The following is a 26,106-nucleotide window of genomic DNA, read 5'->3' as shown; positions in this document are numbered from 1 at the left end:
CTGAAACAAAAGAATCACACACATTTTTATGGATATAATGGCTAAAATGGCAATTGTACTGGTTTAATGGAAACATTACTGGTGATGTGAAGGGTTCTATTGGTGAGATGTTATCTGGTAGATAAAAATCAATATATCACCATACAATTATAGGCACACATATGGGAATTCTGTAAGGATTTTAAAACAACTGATCGTTCATAATACAATTTGTACAGAACATTCAATTTCTCTTTTATGCATTTATTTTAATTCACCAGGGCAGACATACACACACCTTTAGACACTATACAGCTGTCATTTTGGGATATTATTCATAATCCACACCTTCATTAGTTTAGCTCAGTCTAGTGTCATGTGCAATTATTGGTCTCCTCCTCCTCATGCTGTCGGCTGTGTCGGCGGTGTCCGACAGCTTCGCTGCTCTCAAACCGGAGCGCTTCAACACGCAGCGCAACGTGCGCGTCGCTTCTCTACCTTCAAATGTCAATTTTATTTCCTGCGAATCTGTTATAAGTTGCCCTCATGTCCTCTCTAACTGTCCAGGGATCGTTTCAGTACTGATGTGATTTCAGTACGTTTCTTCAGTTGACATTTCTTCAGTATGCGTGCGCGGTGGAGTTACATTCATGCCTGGATTTGCGTCTTCTGTTTCCGCGCGTTCAGGACTTTTGGCATTCCCGATAATGAAGGTAAGACATGGGGTCTGTTTGGAAAAGATTGTTTGTAGGGATATGAAGGTTGACTTGACAGTCATTGGAGTCGCATAAAGAAGCAATGAAAACACTACAGATCTTTAGTGGGTCTTTGCAGCAGCCACTCTTGGTTCAGAGAAGAACCTTACTTGTAGTAGCCTATCATGAACCATTTCACTGTTTGTGGTCTTAAATTGCTATTTTGTTATTGTGAGATTTTTATTGGTTTATAGAAGTTACATCTTAGGTTGATGTTGTTAAGTTGTTCTTTGGGTTTATCAAAGTACCAGTACAAATTGGGTTTGGTTTAACTTTTTATCCCCATTGTTTCTTAAAAACAATGTTGTAATTGATACCACAGTGTATTATAATATGTTCCAAAGACCCATATAATTTGTTATGTTCTAGCTAGTACTGTGTGTTTAATTTATTTATTTATAATTATTTGTTCATTTGTTGTAGAACGGCAATCTGTCTAGCACTTCAATATCATTTTTTTTACAAAATGACATTCCAAATGTGACATATTATGTCAAATGTAATGATTTTACACCGCACACTATCTAATGGAGCAGAAGTTTCTAAACATCCATGAAAACAGTTCACCAAACATCCAGCCAGGTGTTTTTTAAACATCTCAATTCACTAATCCGCATTCATTAAAAAAACATATGAACTGTATAAAGGCTTAATTTTCCTCAGACCAGACCCTGCAAAAAATCTGATGTTCATTTTTATTATACAGAACATCTATGGACAGGTAGTTCAGATATTAGCTTATTATGCTCAGAAAGCAGTATGCCTTCAAAATGTTATGAAGCTTGACCAAGATTTATGAATTAGAACAAATTATGTGTTGTTGTTGTTTTGTTGTAATTTGACATTTTATTAATGTACTTCTGTTCCTGCAATCCACAGAATGTCAAAATACAATAGCGAAATTTAGAGAACAAAGGCGAAAATCAAATCACTGACTATTCAAGGTTTTAAATATATTGTCAGATGTTACTATAAACATCTAACAACTCTTATAAGGATCTATTGCATTAGAATAAAATGACACTTGATAAAAAGCGAGCTTCTCTTAGGAATACCTGAGAACATGTGGGAAGACAAATTTGCATTTCAGACAGAGACAAAAGAAACATTGACATGCCTCAAAGTTCCCTAAATATGCTTTGTAGTGCTCAAAAATAACAACCTGACTAAAGGGTACTGACAATTTTTTTTTATTACTGTTCTATTTCCCTGTTCACAATCATTTGTGTTAGGGCAAAACCTTTCAAACAATTTGACTGTTAAACTGGTATACAAAATTATTTTATTCACTGTCACCATGGGATATGTCAACAAATTATTATCTGTAACTGTAATTGATGTGCTCTAATTTATCACTTGGCTGAAGTTCTCGGCCTATAGAATATGTAAATATTGTAATGAGCGGTTGAAGTCAGCATATGGACACTAGGGTGACATGTGTGGGGATGAGTTGATAGATTGCACACTGATGATGGCACAATAAAAACGGGAACAGTATGGGGGGCAGGGCGCATCGGTGCCTACACAGACTGGCATAATGGCTAGCAGATGTGAAAGGACAACGGCTCCTCGAAAATCACAATGGTCTGGCAAAATTCAAACATACCTGTCGATTCGATGGGCGAACACTATATTAAAAACTGCCAGACTACCAGAGCAAGGTTTTCCAAAAATACCTCAAATTAACCTTAACTTTAACCTTGGGTATTCCAATGCAAGCAGAGACAAAGGAGCATATTTTACAAAACAATCTTGGGGTTTTTTTTCTATGGAAAGGCTATTGAGTTCACCCATTTGTTATCTTAAAATTAAGAAACATTAATGCTATATTTTCTCCCCCCTCCAAAGTTATGTGGTACTTGACCGACCAATAATTCAAAAGAACAAATATCAAGATCAATGGTTACTTTTTCTACTTTAACAGTTGCCTATGTATGGACATAATATCCCCTTTGTCTTCATAACTGTACTTCTTTGTGCTAATTAGGTTTATGTGACTCTCCCAGGATATTGTTTTTTTCTAATTTAATTAGGACAATGCACATCAATGTCTGTCATTCAAACGAAACGCATTTAGACCTCATTTAAAGACATTAAAAGGGGCCACTGATTTCTTTTTTTTAAACACAGTTTTTAATATAACTGTGTTTTATTAAACAAATTATGGTTTACTAGAAATGGTTGGTTCTATTGTTTACAGATCAGTATGTTTTAAACTTGGGCTTACATAACATGTTAGATCCATAATCATCACTTCTCACTCAGCTATTGGTCTTTTTCATTGAGGTGTGAAGAGCAAATCCAATTCTGAATTAGTTAAAGTTTAAAAGTTCAGATGAACTCAAAGCCCCTTATATCTGCCTGAAAGTCTATCTGTTTTTTTACCATCATATTGCCTTTTTTGATGGCTTCCCAGAGTTTAGCTTTTTTTGTTGGTGTTTTTTGGTAGAAAAATGATATCACCATTGTGAGGCATCTCGCACATGCTAAATAGTCTCGCCACACAACCTTTGATCACAACAATGTCAAATTAAAATTCAGCCCTGATCGGACTGTGAATGTAAAGGTCATCTAATTAGCTGTGGCGGTACCCATTCGTAAAAGGTTCCAGCAGATAAAAAAAGACCCTGGAGTGACCCATCCTGTGTATCAAATACTTACATCATAATCCAGAAAAAGACAGCATTGTTTAAGAGGCATCTCACATAGAATATTTCCTTTAAAATTTAACCAAGGGCAAAGATTATACAAGTGCACTTTTCTATAATTTTTCTTATAAAGAATGTCTTTAAATGGCAGCTTAGAGAGTCAGAATGTGAGCTTGGTTGTATTTCCAGGTATTGAAATGTGGTTAAAGCATAATTTTCATAAAATATATATAGTATAGTATAATATAATATAATATATTTCATGTATATACATTACATTTAAAGAACATTTGTAAAAGAAAAATGGGTACCCTTTGCTACCCTTGGTCATTGATTTGTCCCCATTTTGTTATCTCTTGCAGTGAACTTGCTGGACTCTCGCTCCGTATTTGGTGACCTGGGGTGGGTTGCCTACCCAAAGAATGGGGTGAGTTCCACATATCTTCCTGTATCTGAGTTAAGAGCTGGCTTAGGAGAACATCTCAAGGTCTCCAATTCCCTTGATGCCAAAAGACAGTTTCAAAGTGAAAAATAATAGTACATGGATAAACCATCGGAGAGAGAGAGAGAGAGAGAGAGAGAGAGAGAGAGAGAGAATACAACAAGTCAGACATGATCAGAGAACAAGGGAAAGCCCCTATTTTTGTTCTAAAAGAATCACAAAGACACACTTAACCTGCGGTTCCAATTTCTTTGTGACCATCTGAATGTAATTTATTTCCGTCGAGACAGCTGATTGGAAAACCCAGTGAACAATGTGATGAATTTTAATGGCAAATGGACAACTTCCTATATGTAGCACTTTTCTATTTCTTGTTTTCCATATAATACATTCAGAATATCAAAGTGAAGAAAGATGAAAACAGATGAAATGGTTTGTCAACAGGAATGAAATCTCATGTGTTCTTGACAGGCTGTCAAGGAAGTAAGTGGCTGCAAACTAGAACAAAACATGAAAATGAATACCCCAGCATTACTTCAGGTTTGAATCATTTTCAGTGGTGTTAGATTAAATTGGCATCTACTTAAACATAAGTCTATACTAACAAGCAATATAGGAGGCAACTGCTAAAACTGCTACGTTTAAGCCCCTGCTGGATTGCCTCATGAATTTTAAGAATCTGATTAGAACAATATATTAGCTTTATAACTGTACAAATATTATAATTTCTTCATTCTCCATAGCTGCTTGCTGTAACGGTACTCGTCCCAGCTGGTGTTTAAAGGCCGTTGTTATTCTCTCGCGCGGGTTGGATTCAGTGTTGACAGTGCGCAGTTACAGCTTAATTCAGTTTCCTATTGCGAGAACGGAAAAAGAGCACATGCATTGTGCTTACCTGCACCTGCCCTCCAATCCAACAATACAGGCCTACAATAGATCCAAAATTCTCCTGGCACGCTGGATAACACTTGTTATGGGAGACTATTATTCGTCTTTTCAGATGGAAATACAAACATCCTTTCATGATATCCTGAATATGGCACAGAATCTGGGGGGCGATAAATCAATGTCAAATACAGAAGAGGGCTATTCACATCCCTCTCAATGGCTATTGAGATTAAGTGATTTTTGCTCTATTATTAGATGTTAAAATTACTTCAGGGCGACACTTGCAGCCTAGGATTGTGTCAGCAGGCCTGGGATGTTAGCCAGTATTATGAAGGACATATTGAATATTGTTAATATTGTTGTAATTTGGATAGAAAATACTTAGAGCTGATTTACTGCAGTATGTGTGGTTCAGCCATTAGAAAATAGATTTTTCTTTCCTCAATTGTGTTTAAATCAAAATGTAAATAACCATTCGGTGAGAGATTGTAAAAACACAAAATTACTTAATTGTATAAGCAAATATTAAATTGTGCTGGCATTACGTGTTGCAAAGTTTGAACATAGATAAAGCTGTGTTTATGAATGCAGAATAAATTATTTTTGCAAAGAAAAAGAATGCAGACTAATGCATTTACTACGCATTAATACGGCTTCTCATAAATGGACTTTAGTTCAGCACAGTCCTGGCAATGTGTGGCTTATTTACATCTCATTTATTTGCTTTCGACCTAGTGATTGTTGTACACTCTTAGAAATGAAATGTTGTATTTAATTAATAAAGTTATGTCAACTGGTCCCACAAAACTTAGTTGCTTAAATGGAAAAGGTAATATACAATTAATCGTAACATAATGTTTTAAGTAAATCGCTCATAACTTTGTTAATTAAATGTTACATCACACACTTATTTTGAATAAATGTAAATTATTGTCTTGAATTTAATGACTATAGCTTGATCTAAGATGACCTGATTTAGTTCAATTTATTTAACAGAAATAAGCTTTGCTAATGTTATCCATTTGTGTTGATTGTACTTAATGATTGGAACTTAGAGCAACTAAGTCTGTAGGTCAAATAAAAACACTAAAATAAAATGAATTGCTCAACATTTTTTATATTATACATTTGTAACATTTATTAGACATTATCTCATTTAACTTCAATAAGATGATATTGAGAAAATAGAACTCAACAGAAATGCAAAACAATTATTGTTACCGCCCACGACATAACCAAAGGCAACACTTTTCTGAACAAGGGTAACCACCAAACTCAAAAATATAACTAACTCTTTAAAACTTTTAAGATAAATGAACATTAAACACTAACAAGTGTTTCTTTTTACTGAAAAGTGCACAATATAAAACACTTATTTAAGAAAATAACTCTCAAAATGCAGTGTACGCAAAGCATGCTGGGAAATATAAGTCCTCTGCCCTATTATAACTATTTTATGTTAACACAACACAACTCCTTTATGTTGTCCCAACATGAATGGATTCAGTTATATGACTAAACATAAAACAATCATGTTGTAACCATATTTTCCAAAAGTTGTGTTGATTTAACTTAAGCAAGTTAAGTAAATTGAACAGGCAGCAAAAACATTTTTTTTGAGTGTATTTAGTGGCGGGGTTTGGGGTGGACCTTGGGGTGCTTGTTTTTGGTAAAAGGGTACGATTCACATTTCAAAGATTTATGCACAATCACCTCCTTGTGAAATAAGTGCTTTGCCCATAAGATCAGGTTGAACAGTTTTGACATCCACCATATTTTTGTAAGTGATTGTGCGTAAAGTGCATGTAAGTGCATGTTCGTAAACACATACACATAATGAACACATAACGAACACATAATGTGTGATTATGTTAATAAAATCATTGGATTAAAAAACAATGTTCCCACATGAAATTGAAAACAGTTATTTAGTCAATGGAGCTTTTCTGGCCAAGTGTTTCTGCAGAAAACAGATTTGGGCATAGGTGGGAGTAGGGGTTGGTCAATTTTGGATTGATTATGGGCGTTAGGGAGGAAGTGCTTATGTTCAGGAGGTTTGGGAGGATTATTACACAGTCTTCTCACAATTATATTAATTGAACAGAGCATCCAGAATGTGAGGAAGGCTATAATCAGCTCAGCAGATTCAGTCAACTTACTGAAGACAGTTACTTACTGTACATTGTAAAACATGCTGGTATAAAAACAGTATTCTAACATTGTTAGTGGAGCAGTTAAAAACAAATTTCAGCAAATTACAAAACAACAATTTCATATACATATACATATTTTTGGTAACTATGGTTATGTTAGACATGAAATGGCTTGAGAAACATTTCTTTCCAATAGCCTGAGTCCTGAGACGGTCAGATTGCGCTCCATTTCAAAACTGACCTGCGAGGGATATATGCAATGTAAAAAACATAATTTTATAGAAATGTAATATTTTAATTCACAGAATTTTCACATATTTTTGAAATGCTGTAAAAATATTCCATTACAGAAATAAGAAAGATCACAAGAAATAATGGAATACACAAGAAATAATGAGATTTGAAGAAATTGCCATATTTGTTGCCATATTTACAGAGTAACGGTATGTGTAACTGTAAATGTCCTTAAAATCACATTTCATCCATGTGTAATGTTGTTTTGTGTGAATGTAAGCAGCATACCAAGTTGTAAAGACAAAAGTGAACAAATAACTAAGTTGTTTTGGGATAAAAGGAGTCGACTCTCGTGCGAACGAGTCACCTTTCATTGTTATTCCAGTTCCGCGTAAGATTTGCGTCACTACATTTACACGTAGTGTAAACCCGCCTACGTTCCATTTGCAATACTGCGACACTGTACGTGGTAGACCAATCACAGCAGACTAGACCATCTGACCAGTCAGATCAGAGTAGCCTGACAGAAAGGAGGGAATTAGACAGATGAATCACCAAACGAATCGTTTGAAAGTCAGTCAAAAAGTAAGGTTATTATAACTGCCTATTATTTTGTGTTTTAACACCGTGTAGGTACGTTAACATGTTTTTGGACACTCCATAAACCGAAGTAGGACCTTAAAAATCACAAAGTATTTTCTTGTTTAAAAGCGGTTTGGTTTCAGTATCTCTTAATAAGCTTTTAATATTTTTTTTCACAAATCATATTTCTTCAGAAACCATTATTTCACATGGAGTTACTTTTTATAATGTTTTCTCTTTTTTACTTGTTTTTTGGTTAACACACTGACAACATAAATAACACATGTAGTAATGAAATCAAGGACCCTTGCCTTGAAATGGTCACAGACCGGCAAACACTCCACATCTGTAAATTTCGAAAGTTTTTGTGTCCACTACAATCAGCAATTTGTACAGACAGCTAGATCACAAAACACCAGCGATTATCTTTTTTGCCCCGGTTTGTTTGTTTTTAACCCTGGCTTCATGCCGCTTAAACTGCTGTCAGCGCAGGCCAGCTTTGCCAACTCAACGAAGCGATTTACAGGAGCTCAGCTAAATCTGGGCTTTGTGCAGGCCCAGGGCACCTCTGGCTCGCACCGCTGTCCTGTTTCCTCTTTCTTATTGAAGGGGAAAAACACATTTATGTGATGCTCAACAAAGGAATCTCTCCATCCACCCTGAAAAGTCACATTCACTCATCCCGCCACCCTCTCACGCAAAGACATTTTGCCAAAATCATAGCGTTAACTCGTTTTCGATTGTGCCTGTCAGTCATGTTTGGATCCTCCCATCACACGCCCAAGGCCGCAACAACAGGGATGGCTGGTGGTTTGCAAATGGTTGGTAATGACGGGCTATTGCTTGAAAGGCAGTGGTCGTACGTTCTCTCTCGTTCTCTGTGGTGTAGAATCAGTAATGAGAGAAGGGAGTGCTGTGGGAGTTGGGGTTTATGGGTAAATGCATGCTTACAGCACACACTAACTCACACTGGGAGAATTGAAGGTTTTGGGGGCAGAAAGCAGCGGTAAATAAGTGTGGTGGCTATAGGAGGGAAGGATTTAGAGAGAAAAGCGAGAAAGTCAGTGGGGGACTGGAAGAAGAGCTTGAATGATAATAGTTCAAAGAAATGTTTATCCTGAAATGCCTGACAACTAGTCCCAGTGGTTCTGTAACAGAAAAATAAATCATATGTTTGTTGTAGTATCACTGGTATACATACTCATATTCAGGTGCAACACCACATACTGCTGCTGTTTAACCAGAGATAACCTAGAATTTTCATAATTTAACCCAACAGTTGGGTTTATCCATATTTGACAATCCTGTTTTTTAGATTTTTAGATAAACGTTTAAAACTTCCAAGTCCACCATTAAATTAGAAACTGATTAGAAATGATGATGATGTTGATGTGGGTCATTTCAAAATACAGCCACTGTTGATTTTTTGTTATCTTTTTAGTAAAAACAAGTGTGTGTCGATCTTGGATACATAGTATCTGTGCTACTATGTCCATGCCAAGCTGCTGGCCAGGTGTGGCACTTCAATGTTCATCCAGATATGATTCATGTTATCAACTACACGCAGCTGTGACAAGAATCACATCCTTGTGCAATTTGCAATGTGTGTGTGCATGCGTGTGTTTTAATGAAGGCTTTTAGTATTTTCTATTCATCTTTATCAATGTGTCAGAAATGTTGTCACCCAGCAGTGCCTGGTATTAGTGATTTTCACAAGTGAGGTTGGGAATCTGAATGATTCAAATATGTACTGGTTCATTTTCATTCCAGTGGTGGCTTTCTCTAAATTGCAGCGTTGCCAATGCCATTTACCAGATCATGGCCAAACTGGCTCTCATTAGAGAAACAGAAAGACAGAATCACATTTACGGTGACACTCCTCTGTATCACTGTATTCCCGGAGCATCATCGGACTCTAAGATGAATATGATCACCTCTGGCTGAGTGAATCGCAGGGCCTGTAATGTGGATGATGAGAATGAAATGAAAATGTAACACTAATGCACATGATTTTCTAGAAAGAGGAAAAATAAGGGAAAATGTACAATAAATCTGACTTCCATCCACCTTTTTATCTGAGGAGACGATTAACTGTGACATGGAAATTAGATACAGCTCATGTCAGAAAATGTGCATTGAATATTCATTGATATTGATTGATGGATTTCAATTTATTATTGAATGCATTCGGTCATGGCACAGGACATGTCACACTGATTTCTTTATTAAACCCAAATTAGCATCTCATTGCTGTACTCTGGCCGATATACATACTTTGTTTAATAATTATATTGTGTAGGAGTTGTCTTTTAGGGTTTTTTGTTATGTCTTTGGTGCAATAACAGCTTAAAATTATCTCATGCTATTCTTGGTCGTCTGGTCCGCTAGTCTATCGTCGGCTCACCATGCAATTTATGACAGTCATAGTATAGTCAGCACCCTACAGCCTATACTGTATCTTAGTGATCTTGGGGTGTCGTCCAATAGAAAACAACAAGATTTAATGAAACATCCAACTATGTGTGGTGAGAAGAGTAAATCCCTTTGTGCTGGGAACTCCTTTGTTGCATGCAACTTTGAAATCAGACATCATCACAGTTTTTATGTAAGTGGTATACCATCTTGCTAAGTTTACCACTTTCACTGGAGTAATTATTCTACAACTAAAAAAAATCAAAGTTGAACTGCACCACAGTAAGTTTCAATAATAACAATATAACAACAGTATCAAAACTACTCCTCCATTTTTGCCATTAGTTGGGCAAACAGTTAGTTCTGAACTAAATAAACTATTGTTTAGGACAATTGTTGCTTGTCACGATGCTCAAAAAATATGAAGTAAAAGTTGGCAATTAATAATCAGCTTTTAAAAGGGTGTATCTAATCCATGTTTGCACCTCCACCATCTGTACATATATCTAGTGGTGTACGTTTATTTTGAAAAGTGGTGGGGACAAAGACGACGCAAAAAATACTTTAATAAATTGTTTCTCTAATAACTGGTTGGGAATATTCATGGGTGTCACAAGCACGAAAAATGTAGGTGACCTCCTCTAGAAAACAGTATTAAAACTATGGCGCTTTATCGACGGCTTCATTGGTGTAACGTTAGTGCAAAAGACGCATGACAAATAATATTGACACTGCCGTGAAGCAGGTTTGAATCTGCTGAACTCATGCTTTCCCCATGTTAAAAATTTGGTGTTTGACACAGATTTCCTGTTGGTCAAGGATTGAGACGTTTAATACGCCATTGCCAGATAGGCTACAAATATACAATGAACTTTCTATATTTTGTTTTGAACTCATTAAAAGCTACAAAGTTGTGACTTTTTTCCATTTATTGGAGTTTTCGATCAGGTATTAAAATGTAATTAATGTTGCAATAGACGATAGCAACCGCATGTCGAGAACATTAAGGACGAATATATAGTACCAAAGTGCAATTAAGCGCAAAATGTTTGGTACATGTAGGACTTCAACAGCCATTTTCAAATATATTCATCATTTTATTAAAAATAAATACCTTTACAATCTGATATGTGATAGGGAAATGTTTCAGAAAACAACAGTCTTGCTACGCCACTAGAGCGATTGACATTGATGTTCCTTTCTTACATTTTGTCTATTCCAATCTGAATCTGATGGGCGGAGTTAATATAAATTGCCTCTGCTTACAAAGCGGGCTACTTGCACTAGACACGCCGTATTTTTTATTTCTTCCAATTAGTGGTGGGGACAAAATCAACTTTGGCAAAAAGTGGTGGGGACATGTCCCACCCGTACACCTGCAAATTATGACTATGCATACATCGATGTACTATTATTTGGAACACATACTATTTATGTCAGTTGGAAGTCTTCATGTCAAATGCAAATACTCTGTCTCCTTGAAATGCTTGGTGCTGTTTCATAGCAGCTTTAAGCTTTGACATTTAAAACATAGTAAGACAGAAGTTTTGATTACTCTGATCCCTAATGCACAAATCATTGCCAGCAAATCCCACACTTATTACCACTGTTTTTAGTTTCTGAACTATGAGACAGGTCCCACACACTATATGACTTCCAGTGGTCTAGACTACATTTCTACTGCTGTCTGCACAGTTCACAATCTCTCTCATTCAGAGAGAGCGTCAGGCAGAGGTAATACGAGGCCTCGGGAGGGTCTCTCTGGTCATTGACTGTGCTTTTGAAGAGCACTGAAGGACTGTTCGGCCCCTCTGGGTGCATTCTGAGGTCTTGCTTTGTTAACTACCATGTTACAATTCTCTTGACTGCGTAGATTATAGCTGGCAGATTGTTTTTCTGATCTCTCTGCCACCTGATGTATTGTTATTGAGGATCTCTGTGGACAGCAAAACATACATCTATATTTTGTTATATACAGTACAGGCATTGTTGTGTTTGTTCAGGTGTCACCGTTTTTTATGAAATTGTTATATTGTTATACTTGTCAAAGGACAAGTCTGCAGAGAACATTCTCAAACCCTTCAGTTACGTACTCATTCTTACTGTAACTTATCTTTTAATGAAACTTGCCAGAATTATGGCATCACATAGCCTTTATATTTGCTTAAACATGAATTATCTGCATGACAAGCTATATTTGTGTATAAATAAAATGATACTGTTTTAATACACATTCACTGTACCAAGCTTGAAAATGAGAGGGAGTTGTAAACTAACCACCACTTACTGTTTTTTTAAGGATGTGATATTAATTTATGAGATCTTACACATAACTCAGATAGTTGGTTACTGCACATTTTACCATTAAATTGAAAATAAACTATGATAAAATCTTACCCCACAAAGTCCGCACAAAGTCTACCCCACATTGTCTAATAGTGGCCCTTAGCTATGAAATTTAGGTGTCCTTGTCTAGGGTGTCCCTTTTGTCATCACTTGATTCAGGAATGCCCCCTTTTGAGATGCTTTGTGCCCTGTATGCACCGTTTTTGCACCCGGTAAACTACTGTATGAAGTATTATATCACAAAAAAGTGCATGCCTGCAAGGGGTGGTATTTGGGAAAAGGTTGAGAACTATCATTTGATCTGTATTTTTTCTCTACTTTTTGTTTTAGTGGGAAGAAATTGGAGAGGTGGATGAGAACTACGCGCCCATCCACACTTACCAGGTGTGCAAAGTGATGGAACACAACCAGAACAACTGGCTGCAGACTAACTGGATACTAACCCAAGGTGCCCAGAGAGTATTTGTGGAGCTGAAGTTCACTTTGCGGGACTGTAACAGTCTCCCGGGGGGTCTGGGCACCTGCAAGGAAACTTTTAATGTTTATTTCTTTGAGACCAACGACGAGGAGACGAGGAATATTCGGGAAAGCCAATATATGAAAATCGACACCATTGCAGCTGACGAGAGTTTCACTGAGCTTGATCTTGGAGACCGAGTCATGAAATTAAACACGGAAGTTAGGGATGTCGGTCCGTTGACCAAGAAAGGCTTCTACTTGGCTTTTCAAGACCTGGGTTCATGTATTGCTCTTGTGTCCGTTCGTGTCTTCTACAAAAAGTGTCCTTTCGTTGTCAGGAATTTGGCCCTCTTCCCAGATACCATAACTGGGGCAGATTCTTCCCAGCTTCTGGAGGTGTCAGGGACCTGCGTCAACAACTCAGTGGCTGATGAACTTCCCAGAATGCACTGCAGTGCAGAGGGGGAGTGGCTGGTGCCCATTGGGAGGTGCATGTGCCAGGCGGGCCATGAGGAAGTTAATGGCTCCTGTCAAGGTTAGTGAACATCTTCATTATTATGCAAATGCAAACGCAGCACGTGTGTGACACATCCCCTTGAACTGCCTCACTGAATGTCATAGACACTGATGAGAACCTGACCCTTTTATATGATGTGGGTAGATGGTAGCATTCAATTCCCTTTCTAGTAACTTAACGTTTAAGTTTTGTGTATTAAGGCAAATCTTTATTGTGTGGCCATTTGTTTCAATTGTCCATTATGGTAGTGTTTACTGCACATTTCGGATATCTTGAGCACCCTGAAGGAAGTTAAGATACTTTCTATGGATGGTTAGAAGGATTTCCGTGACTCAGTGCTGAGAGGCGGCGTTAATCATGTGGGAAATGAAAGAAGTGTTGATAGTGTAACAACTGTCAGAAGGCTTAAAAGCGACAGGCAAATGATTCATTTATGTGGACAATGACATGACAATGAACCCAGCTTGAAAGCACCCCACTTTGTGAGTGTCTATTGTTTAAAATGACACAATTAATTTACAGTATATTGAAGCAAACTTACATTGACATTTAGTATGGAACCTATGGGAAATAAATACAAAAAATTTGTCATATAAACACAAACTGCACAGAGGAAAAAAAATAGCGTTTCGTGGGAAAGTTTCGTCTTTACTTTAGGCTCAGTGTGTTCCAGGAAACCAAAAGAATCAAACAATAAAAGTTGGGTTCCGTTTTTTAAAAGCATTTTTAAACTTTACTTATTAGTCCCATCGCAAAGTCATATAGACATAGTTTTACTGAATAGACCATTTTGCTAAACCTAAAACAACACTGGTCCAGAAGCCCTTCCTGTCTATAAACATAAGAATTGCAAATAGACTGAAATACAGTTTAAATCCTTAGCTTTGATAACATCTCAGTTGCGGACCAAGTTTTTAATATTTTAGTGATGTGTTGCAGATAATGTAAAAACTAAGAAGGCTACATCTGTCTGATGAGAATGCACACATCCAGCAACTTTTCTGACAATTAGGGTTGAGATTGTAGGCACTTTTTGGAGGTTTTTGACACTTTTTAGTTGGTCAAGGAGACCACGTTGCTGACTTTAAACAGCCATTGGCCAGATTGTGAGACCAGTCAGACGACATTAAACCAACACACACAACGCACCAGTTTCAGCTAAAATTTTAAACTTTTATGTTGGCTGTGCATTTACAGCGTTTTGGGGGCTTAATATACAGTTTATTTAAAAATGAGTGAAAATCATGTTTACATAAACTACAAAACATGTTTACATAAACTACAAAAATCCTGTGAAAAAATAACTTTAACTAGAACAGTAATATGAATATCCATAAATTGTTCAGAATTTGTGCCTTTAAAAATTGACATAACCAGTTCCTGATTTAGCATGCGTAATACAGTCATTTCAGTCATTTTCATTAATTCATGTGAACTGAGATCAGTTTGACAGATTTGTCATTAAAACATATTCTAAGTCCAACCATCGACTTTGGCAGGTTTGTGATAAGTTTTTAAATACTTTCAAAAGTTAACTTCATCTTACTCTCTAGCTCTTTTCCCTGTGTGTGGAACAATGCACGTGAGTTACCCTGCAATCTTGTGTTTAGTTTTTTTTCCTTCCCAGTATAGCAAAGTGTGTAAATGCCTCCTTCTTGCATCCTTCATTCTTCCAGTCAGTCTTTGACGGTCAACAATATTACATTTTAAATGATCAAACAGTTAGCAGTTTTCTGTAAGAGGGGGACGAATGCACTGCTGGTTTTCGTGTGCTGTGAGCCATGGATTAACTTTTCTATACCGTGTTCCTTGAGACATAAACCCAAGGGAACAAGATCTTACTAAACGGCGTAGTGAATGATCTCAGAAACAGAAATTTGTAAGGAAATATTGTTTAAAAGAGCAGCCACAGCTTCCAACTGTGATTTTTCTAGTCCTGAATAAGGTTGTACTCTTTATTGATTCATCAGCCATCTCAACTGCCTTAATTCAGACGTCTGCTTGGGCCGCAAAGAGATAACTGGTGCTCAGCGCAGCATGAGATAACTTCAGTCTGAAGCACAATTATGTCATTATTTACTCCATTAATATAAATTTATATACCTTCATTTCAAGCCCATGTACTGGTATTTATCTCATATGATGGAACACAAAAGATAAATTTTTAAAGAATCTTCAAGCATTTAATTTCTTCAAAATAAGTCGTAGTGATTTCTCTAAAAGAACACTGTAAATGCATTGAGAAAGTTGTCCATGTGACTTAAAGTTATAACGTTTTCATATGTCATATTTATTTTTATGTCATTGTTTACATTTTGTACAAAGCAATATCATGTCTTCAGATGACTTGGAAAAGCATATGAGTCAACTACTGTTTTGGAGATATCTGGTCACCTTGAATAGTTAACAGAAGAGACATGTGTAAAGATTCTTCAAAAATCCATAATTTTGAAATGAAATGATGGTGAATTAATAAAAGAAAATTTAAATATTTTTTTGGTGAACTATTTACCATTCCAGTGCTACATTAGGTGCTGATTAAAAATATGTTTTGAAGACCCAATCCCCATCCACACCACTGAAGCCCAGATGATAAAATGATGGCTTGGATGAAACAGACAGCTAGTGATTGAGGGGTCCACGCTCTAGTGTTGGAACAGGGCAGTGTGTCCTGTGAATGAAACAGACTCTTCATCCTCCTCTTCAGATTGCCTCCTTTGTGTGCCTCCAGAGTTGGCGCTTTTGCGATAAGGCTTGTTTTTGAATGCGGTTTGATATTTCTGTGAGAATTAATTTCCATTGAGCCATCTCGAGGGAACACCCGGTGCCTCTGCAGTGTATGCTTGCGGGGGAGTATGTGCAGTTGGTCGGGTTACCCAGCAGACCAGGGGACAAATGCTTTTGGTGCTTTTGTCTGAGGGACAGTCCACCATTCAGTGAGAAAAATGGCACAATGGAGCTGTGGGTGTGCGTGCGATGCTGTTCCTATTCAAAATTCTTGCAAGCAATTATAAAATAAATGTAAACATGACAGTCACCTGAGATACACAGGAAAGAGGCAGTCTGTCTGCTCTTTAGGGAGACTAAATACATTGTTTGTGACAAAGAAGCGAATAAATAATGTAGACGATGATAATTCAGCTGGGAATTTGTTCTTTTTGTGAACATTAAACACATTATAATAGAATAGATCCTCTGAGCTAAATTGTGACGGCTTGTTTGGGGTAATGTGTGCAATTTTGTCCAACCCCCTTTGCCGGAAAACACCTTTAAAGCTGTCATCATTTGACGTCTTTCTTTAGCTTTGCACTCTCAGTTGGACTGTGATGGTAATTCTCACATGAATCGTCTATAGTCAAGCATGCTTTCATGTGTCTTTATGAATGTAGGTCACATTTCATCTAGTCTCACATTCCCAGACTTTTGACTTGCGGCATGTCTGGTCCACACTGCAGCTTTTTCTGGTACTATCTGTACCCCATTCCTTTATTATTTTGTGGGAATGTGATTTATAGTGCTGCCATAACATACAATGCATGCATGACATAAATCACTGTATCTCACATGTAGCCTGAATGTGGGCTGTCCTCTAAATCATCTTTGGTTGTGTACAAGTACAGAGGTGTGTACTCATATCCCTCATATCCCCCATGTCATTTGCACCAAAATGAAATACTGGTCTGTTTTCTACAGACAGCGTGAACAAAGGACACTTTTTCGCAACAACCATCCTGCTAGGCCTGAGGAGGTGTGTGAAAAAGAGAGAAATGCAGAGGAAGATGTGCGGAAATGAATGGGGGTGGAATGGCAGTTGGTTCTCTGTGGAATTTTGTTGGGCTCTCCAGGCGGAAGCTTCCTAAAAGTACAGGATCATCATTGATCACCCATTATTTTCATTCTTTTCATTCCTCTGGATGTTAATAGTTCTTTATAGAAACACACAATATGATAAAGAACCTTTAGGAACCTTGAATTTGTGTCCATTGAAGATTCTCCTGCTTCAAACTTATTCTATTTAGTACTGCGAGGCGGTTGAGCTTGCAGTCACAGTTTTGTGTTTTACTGTGTTGTCTGGTAATATCAGATCTCTTATCCGTCTAGAATTTTGACAGATACAGAAACTTTAAAGGATTAATTCACCTAATATTGAACCTTTCCTGGAATTGAATTTTCATTCTAGCCTCATATGACTTTTCTTCTGTGAACATTTTCTATACATTTTCTATAAGACGAATGCATGTGATAAGCAGGCAAATGTTGAAAAAAGCATGACAGCATTATAAATGTAATACAACTGCATTGTAAACATTCTGCTACAAAGGTTTGAACCGACGTAAAAGAGACCTAATGCTTACCACATTTATTTTATTTTATTCCTTTATTGTACAGTTTCACACACTTTTCCAACATATAACCATCCAAGTATAGAAGAGAATTAGTGATTATTGATTTATTTGGACATACCGCTGATAGACGGCCTATTTCTCTGATGGTGATTTTATAATGATTGATCTCATTTTTCTGTGCCGTCGGTATGAGAATTTAATAGGATTTTTTATGGACTCATTTATAAGCCGTTAGAGCTACTCTGCGATTTCTCCACTGGTGCAGACTGCAGTGCAGAAATGTTGCTCAGAAAGCGGTACGTCGGATATTCTTGAAAGTGAGGAAATGACAGCTTCATCGAGAAACTCTTCTCACCCCGTCTGTGGGCCCTGCTGGCAGAAAAAAGAGCTCTCCTTCAGACACAAGAGAAAATTACACAGCTTGTGTCTAATTCAGCATTTCCTTTTCCCACACTATGTGAGATTGTTCCATGGCATGGTTAGTGCTTCAGACGTCTCCATCAGATCAGTGGTTTAATAAAGCAAAGATTCTCAGGCACAATGTGGTGTGAATCGAAATTCTTTTATTTGTGGTTAAAATATTGTGAAACATGGACTTTGGTGTCTTATTGTATTTAAAAAATGTGGCACAACCTTCCACCAAGTAATGGATTACTTGCACGTAGCCTTGTGACGTACCTCCGACTTCAAATGTTACAGCTCACTAGGTTCTGGTTATATGTATTACAATGGGCTCTTGCAGCCAATGAAACTATTTGAAAAAAAATAAGTACATACATTATCAGCAACATAAGAAGAACAATTCTAAGCATCACTAGGTACATCGTCTTTAAAATAAAAACACCAAAGCTTTAAAGTCTCAGTGAAATATATATTTTTTTTTATTAAATAATGAAGTGTTTATTGTACATAGTTCATAATATAATGTTATGTGTGTCATTCTCTTTTTAAATTTGTGTGCTCTCCTAATCTTAAGTAAAGAGCTGAAAATACATTTCCGTCCTGTAATGATTATCCATCTTAAATTGCCTATGTTAGACGGCTTGGGCTGAGCATCCTTTAACTCCGCCCCTTCAACTGTCAGTCTGCAGCCAGTTCCATTTAAAAATGCAAAGGCTGTTTTTATACATTCAATCAATTCGCAGACACAAAAGCCACGCATACTATTTTTCACATAAAAAAAATCCATTTCACTCGGAAATGCATCAAAATACGGAAGTAAAAACGATTGCAACTTCCGCCTCACGCAAGACTTTAATCCAGCACAAACCAACTTGAGAAAGCAATGGCCGATGAATGATAGCGTTTCTCTGTTTCTCCTCACATTTACCCATCAAACTCAAATCAAAAAATCATATAAGGAAAGTAAAATACCCGCACTGTTTTAATTAAACAACTAGTGACGTCAATTTTTTTTTTCATGTGTGAGAGTGCAGAGTGAATGAATGTCTAATTCATTCCAAATTCCACTCAAAATATTTAACAATTATTGTATGAAATTTTATGTTTTGGCGTTAAACATTTGTAACATATAATCTACGAATGAGACTATCCCTAGGACAGCGATGGACTTCTGCAGGGTGCATACAACGGCTTGATTATTCGGGAGTTGAGTATACGTTCATTTGAAACTGAACTTCAGCCAATTCAAAATCTGTCACAAAAGCCAGAATAATAAAATTATTGTTTTTATTCAAGTGACCACCCAAAAATCCTTATTCCGTAAAATTGAATGCTTTTCATCAGAATTCAAAACTATGTGTTTTTTAATTCAATACTTTTGAATTCCTACAGCGGTTAACATACATGACCCCTGTCTTGTGTATTTATGTCAAATTTGGAATGATAATAATGAGGCTTGGACATGGCAATTGAAGAAACAAAGCTGCATCTCATTGAAAGCAAAAGTCTAGATTACATGTTAGCATTAAGTGTTCCTTTTCATAGATTAGAGAATGACAAAATAAAATACCCAACAGAGAACCATTTTGATGTGTTTTCAGGCCTGTCTATGCACTGCATCAGGTATAAATGTGAGAAATTACGCAATGAAATTTAGATCAACTTTAATCTGCCATGTTCTAAATGCATTGAGCAAAAAAACAGGTTTAGTCCAACAATTGCATAGCACAAAGACCAACATTAGATGCTGCCAATCGCATGTCTGTGTATTATAGTTTGTAGCATTCATTTTTGTTCAAGTTTACTCCATAGAGGTTAAACATCGGAAAAGGATGTTTATTGTCAATGGTCAAAAGCGATCTGGGGAGCATTGTTATGATTTATTATTCTGTCTTCATCTGTTGTGAAATGAAATTCATTGAAACTCAATGTTTGCTTCCACATTGGGTTTTGTATGACAGATTGATTTTGTCCCTTCTATTATAAATAATATTAAATGAACTACTCGATAGAGATGATACGATTTTGGATCCAATTTTATTTAATGATTTCTCATCCCTGATGTTGACAAATTCTTTGACCCAACACTTACACTGTTAACATATACAATCTTAACCATAAAGGTGAAAGGTTCTTTGTCGGACCGAAAGCATATTAAGAAAATATCCAGAACCTCTCTATTGTTTCTAGTGGGAAAATGTTCTTTAGAGTGTAATAAGGTAGGAAAAACTGTGTAAATAAAGTGCCTTTTCATATATTTCTGAACTTTGACGGCTGTTTAAAGCTGTTGTCAGTTATAAAAGATGTAAAGCGCTATTTTCGACAGGCAAATGACACCACACCGATTAATTATTTTGGATTGTTACATTTACAATCTGATCTCTTGAGATCAATCTATCAAATACAGGTATTCTTGCTTCTTTATATATATAAATATATATGTATGTATATACATATGAAGAGTTTGTTACAAAATGAGATCATGTTTTTTTAATTGTGCATTCCAATTAATATCAATCAAACTGCAGTTGGTTTGTTTTGATTCAAGCCATAATAACAAAAAAATACAGCTTACAAACACAAGAAAACACAAGAAAAACATGATAACATCATAAAAAAGAATTTTGAAAATGTTGTCTCATTTCGGAACCAAACTCTTATGTACTGTGTGTGTGTATATATATATATATATATGTAAATATAAATATATATATATATAAGCTAAGGGGGGCACGGTGGCTTAGTGGTTAGCACGTTCGCCTCACACCTCCAGGGTTGGGGGTTCGATTCCCGCTTCCGACTTGTGTGTGTGGAGTTTGCATGTTCTCCCCGTGCCTCGGGGGTTTCCTCCGGGTACTCCGGTTTCCTCCCCTGGTCCAAAGACATGCATGGTAGGTTGATTGGCATCTCTGGAAAAATTGTCCGTAGGGTGTGAGTATGTGAGTGAATGAGTGAGTGTGTGTGCCCTGCGATGGGTTGGCATTCCATCCAGGGTGTATCCTGCCTTGATGCCCGATGACTCCTGAGATAGGCGCAGGCTCCCCGTGACCCGAGGTAGTTCGGATAAGCGGTAGAAAATGGAATGGAATATATAAGCTATATCTAACATATTTTACACATCCTCAATGTACACTATGGGGGGACGGCAGTCCTTTAAATGGGTTTACAGTGGGGCGCGACCATGAAAAGGTTGAGAATCACTGTGTTAGACAATAAAAAGCACCACATAGCCAAGTCTTATCCATTTCTAATTCAATTTGTTTGAGACATATACAGTAAGTGCATATTATGTTTAGTACTTTATATTTTTGTATTTCCATATATCAGTTATATTTTATTTCATGCGTCAAATTTGATCCAACCTCATCAAATGGTATGACAATTATTTGGTTCCAGAATTTAAAAAATAACTCAAACCTAACGTGAACACACACCATCAAGTAATAGGCAACCTATTTTAAAGTTTGTCTTGATTTGTCCTTTTATTAAACGCATGTCAAAACTCGTTTTCCTTTTCTAATTAGCTACAAATGGATTTGTCAGAGCATTTATCAGACTCTTTCATTGGCGTGTTCTCCAACCAATTAGCTTTCTTTAACCTACTCGGCCTTGCATTTATCCAACCATCAAGGTGTCAAATACTGGACATTGGTGGCATCAAAATTCCTTTTCCATTCCATAGTAAATATAAAGGCTTATTAATCAGCACATCTTCTCAAAATGTCCCTCTGTTAATGGTCCGTATATTAAGATCTTTGCAGGCTGGTTAATTGCCAGGCCCACCACTGTTTGCTGCATATTAATTACCTATTAGCCTTTTGCACAATGCATTAAGACTTTGGATAGACCCCCTGCCACTGTTAGAAGTAATGATCTCTGCATCCGCAATGAGACATCCCAGTCAAGCATATCGAAATTGGATGCATTTGAGACGCAGCAAGGCCAAAGTGCACTTGAGTGATCTGATTTTAAATCTCATGCTGACAGTTTCACTTTGAAGCATTGTGAGATCATATTTAGCATCTGTCATTGTTGGGTGGCATGTTTTTAGGGGTTGATTGACGGATACTTAAGGATTCAGGGTAAAGTGAATGTTTGGAGATGGTTAATGCCTGGGGGAGTTAAGATGTAATGGAGCAGATCTCAATTGGCCTGACTAGTAGGGCGGATTGCAGTATCTGTACACATTTAAAATTTCAGCATCTGACCTTAGATTGATGGGGATAAAGTTGATCTTGCAGTTCAAAAAATCTCTCAGACAAAGAAGGTCCAGGTGTCAAATAGTTAACTTTATTTGCTCAAGTTAAACAAAGTGAGAATTTCCAAGTCATCTGAAGACCAATTGTTTTCCAGTCAATATTTATAGTAAAACTTCCTAAAGATGATCCATTCTAAAACCAATTAGGTAATTTCCTGTTATCTCTTAATTGTGTTAACAAATTGTAGTTTTTCTGTCCCATGCAACAAGGTACGCATTCAATGGGGGTGCGCTTGCCATTATCTCATTTTTAATAAAGTTGCATACGAGGTCACCTCATATGAAATCATCAAAAACAGCCGGACCATGTCCATATCCTATCTGTATACAAGGCCAATGGAAAGTACCTAGGATTTTTGTGTCTCAACTTCTTGAACTTAGGCCTCAGGCTTCTAGGGCCCAGAGACATTACTGGATTTTATATTGCTGCATAGTGCTCAAACGTGCTCTTAAAGATGCTTAAAATGATATAAAGTGCATTTATGTGAACAATCATTGGTATACTGATTGTAACATTTAATGATCAAATCATCTTTATAATTAATTAATATGTAATAATCTTTGGTTAATGGGGAAATCTTTTATTAAATTTGATTTCAGATCATTCTACTTATACATTCATGTTTACTAATCTTCCTATGAATAGTTCTTAATATTGTTTAGGTATGTCTTATGTATATAATAACTGTGGTGAATAACAGTGCCCAGTGCATGAAAAATATATCTAAATATGTCTTGTCTGTGCCAAAATTCACTCAGAAATTACACCATAAGATCAGCAAGTAAAACGTTGTATTGCAGAATTGTTTATCTCAACTGGCTTGCTAGAGTTCTTCTAGGATACCATGATTTTAAAGGCAATTGAAACAACTTTGGCAACCCTTTGTACATCTAAAATGGGATGTTTCACAGGATAATAAAACAGGATATTTAATGTAGGTCAGGACTTGATTTTATCCGTTATGAATGGAACACAAAAAGTGGATGTTCCATAAAAGATTGAAGCTGCATCTGAATGTCTGTTGCATTGGATTTTGAAAGATTTCTGTTTTCCTGAAACAGCTGCAATACAACTGATTCATAACTTTTTTGATAACAAACAGGTTCTCTTTACCTTTTTTAAACAATCAAATCATAAATTCATTGTTCAGATTAATAACCAAACTTGTTCATGTTGACTTTAAGTCAAGGGAGCAATATGATTGATTCCCAATTTATTAACAATCATATTTATGAAAAAGGCATTTAAGCAAGGTAACAAGAGAGCAAATGAACATACTGAAATCTGTTTCTAGTTTCATATCGACTACAAACAGATTTGCCATGACATATTGGCTCTCAGGTGATGACTGAGTTACCACCCAGCTGAAGAGCGATAAGAGTGTGTGTGTATTTGTCAGATTTGAAGGAGGTTGGTGACAGTGATGAATCGTGCTTGTAAGCAGGTCTCACAGAAGGCTGAGCTATTGAGAGTTAACACACTCGGGAGCTGGCCAATGTGTGTGTGTGTGTGTGTCCTATGTCTTTTCAGTCATGCAGGTGCTTGTATTCTTAAAATCTGCCAAAATAATAAAGATAGCTTGGTCTTTCTAGCTGATTTCTTTTCAAATATCAATTCCATAATTAATTTATAATGAATAAAAATATGAAGAGTTTGGTTACTAAATGAGATAACTCATTAATAACTTATTAATAAAACATAATGTACTTGTAAAATACGGTAAAAGGAATCACAGTGTCTGTCATGTTTAACACACTAAAGTGTTGTTAAGTCTGAACCCCTTTTTAGTTCACATAAAAATGTTTAAATGTTAAACATATACTGTATTAAAACAATGTTGTGCAAAGAATGATCAACACATATCTGACATTTGTGTCAACAACAAACGTTGAAACAAATAAGAATATTAAGCACGCATAATGCCTTATATAAAACAAACAATGTTTTATCAATCTTGTTTAACTGTTAATACATAATAAATTACTTGACCATGTAATTTTTCTATTATCCTGAGTTGGATATGGAACTCTCTGCTTTGTTGTTTTGCCGCTGTTGTTAACAGGCCTGTCATAAATGATGAAAACAAATCGATAAAAGCATGCTGTTAAAAAAACATGATGATATTTTCAGAAATCATAAATCAATACAAAGACACTCAGATGCTTCCAAAGCTATTCAGATATGCACAATCAATAAGCAGAATGAAATTGACTAAAGAGCTTTTTGGCTATATGACAAAAGGTGTAATATGGGATCTAATAATGCATGACAAGGTTCTCTGGAAGGAAATCATCCAATGCAAGACAAGGAGTTGATTACATTTACATCTGTGCATTTTGTAAAAACTATATTCAGTGCACTCATTCGCGATGCATTTTATCAGTTCTTGTGTTCCCTGGAGTTTAAACAATGGCCTTGGCATTGTTATTGCGCTTCTCGACCAGTTGAGCTACCAGAACAGGGGAATTCCAAGTAAAGAGGTCTACGCACAAAAATAAAAACACAAAACCATATTCCTCTCGATAGGCCCTGCATTAGCTGATTTGTAAACTAAATGCATATTTCCTTGTGATCTTTGAGGAAGCATTTGCCTATTTCATGAAATAATTTCATTAAATATGCAATTCAAGATATTTTCAAGTCAAGCATGAGAAAAAAAATGCATACTTGTCTTGTGACTTCATTATGTAGATAAACTGTTGAATAATCCTGTCATGTTAGGCCTGTTCATTTAATATAGACTTGTATGGCCGAACGATTACACACCAGCCCCGAGTGTAATGCAATCAGCAGCTCCTACAAGCTCCATTAGTGCCGCCCAGCTTCAGTCCTTTATTTAATCAAAACTCGTTTGGTCGAGATGGGCTTTTATATCATAAAGTTGCATGTCATTGTTGGTGCTTATGATGCTTGGAGTGAAGTGTGAAAGATGTATTTTGCCATGTTGTAATGTGTATTTGGAGGCAGCTTTTCTAAATTGATCGTGGTCAGATGACAAATTGTTTAATATAGTGCTCCGTAAGAGCTGACAAGAGGCATTTCACACTGAATCAACTCTCTGAGAGGAATTTCCTCAACATATTAATCATATGGGTACGTTTGTTAGATTATGTTCTTAAATAACAATGTTTTGAGGTTCATGCATGAAACAAAAGTGTTTTTGTAAATTCTTCCAGTCTTACATAAATTGTTGTATTTCGCTTGTATTTATCTATTTGTCCAGCCTAGACAAGCAGGGGAGTGTTTAGAAAGCCAGAAATTTACATTAATGCATTTGCTAGATGGTTTCAATCAAAGTGACCAGTACAGCAAACAGACATTCTTTATTAGTTTGTTTGTTATCTGGAATAACCTTCGGAACACAATGCTGTACGAATTTGGAATCTGGAAATCTGGTTGGTCATAATCTCATGCCGTTTGTGTTTACTTTTGCTAGCAGTGCATGAATTGTACACCCAAACCTTGTTTTCAAAAAAATACATAGGGCCTATATATACAGTATATCGATAAGAGAGGGCACACAAAACTTTTTCATATTCTGATATTTTTGGTACATTTTGTGCTACATGGTAATCTTTTTTGGAACAACAAGAGGGTGATTGAATAATGATGGATGTTCTTTTCTTTGCTAAATTTATCCTTCAAAGGGGAAATCAACCCCAAAATGAAAATTCTGTCATGAAT

The 26,106-nt window shown here is 36.4% G+C and overlaps 1 protein-coding gene across 2 annotated transcripts in view; it reads left to right on the top strand.

Annotated features, from left to right (window-relative positions):
- The first annotated feature begins 405 nt into the window (after positions 1–405).
- LOC130411604 (ephrin type-A receptor 5) overlaps positions 406–26,106 on the top strand; it is a 59,525-nt gene continuing 33,824 nt past the window's right edge. For both annotated transcript variants that reach the window (XM_056736361.1, XM_056736360.1), the window contains exons 1-3: positions 406–692; positions 3,745–3,809; positions 12,770–13,433. In XM_056736361.1, coding sequence (XP_056592339.1) covers positions 605–692; positions 3,745–3,809; positions 12,770–13,433 — 817 coding nt within the window. In that variant the 5' untranslated portion in view covers positions 406–604. The remainder of the gene's footprint in view (positions 693–3,744; positions 3,810–12,769; positions 13,434–26,106) is intronic.

Source organism: Triplophysa dalaica, chromosome 22 (genome assembly GCF_015846415.1).
Source record: "Triplophysa dalaica isolate WHDGS20190420 chromosome 22, ASM1584641v1, whole genome shotgun sequence".
Lineage (NCBI taxonomy): Eukaryota > Metazoa > Chordata > Actinopteri > Cypriniformes > Nemacheilidae > Triplophysa > Triplophysa dalaica.
Note: the sequence above shows the minus strand (reverse complement) of the source record. Positions and strands in the feature narration are given on the sequence as shown.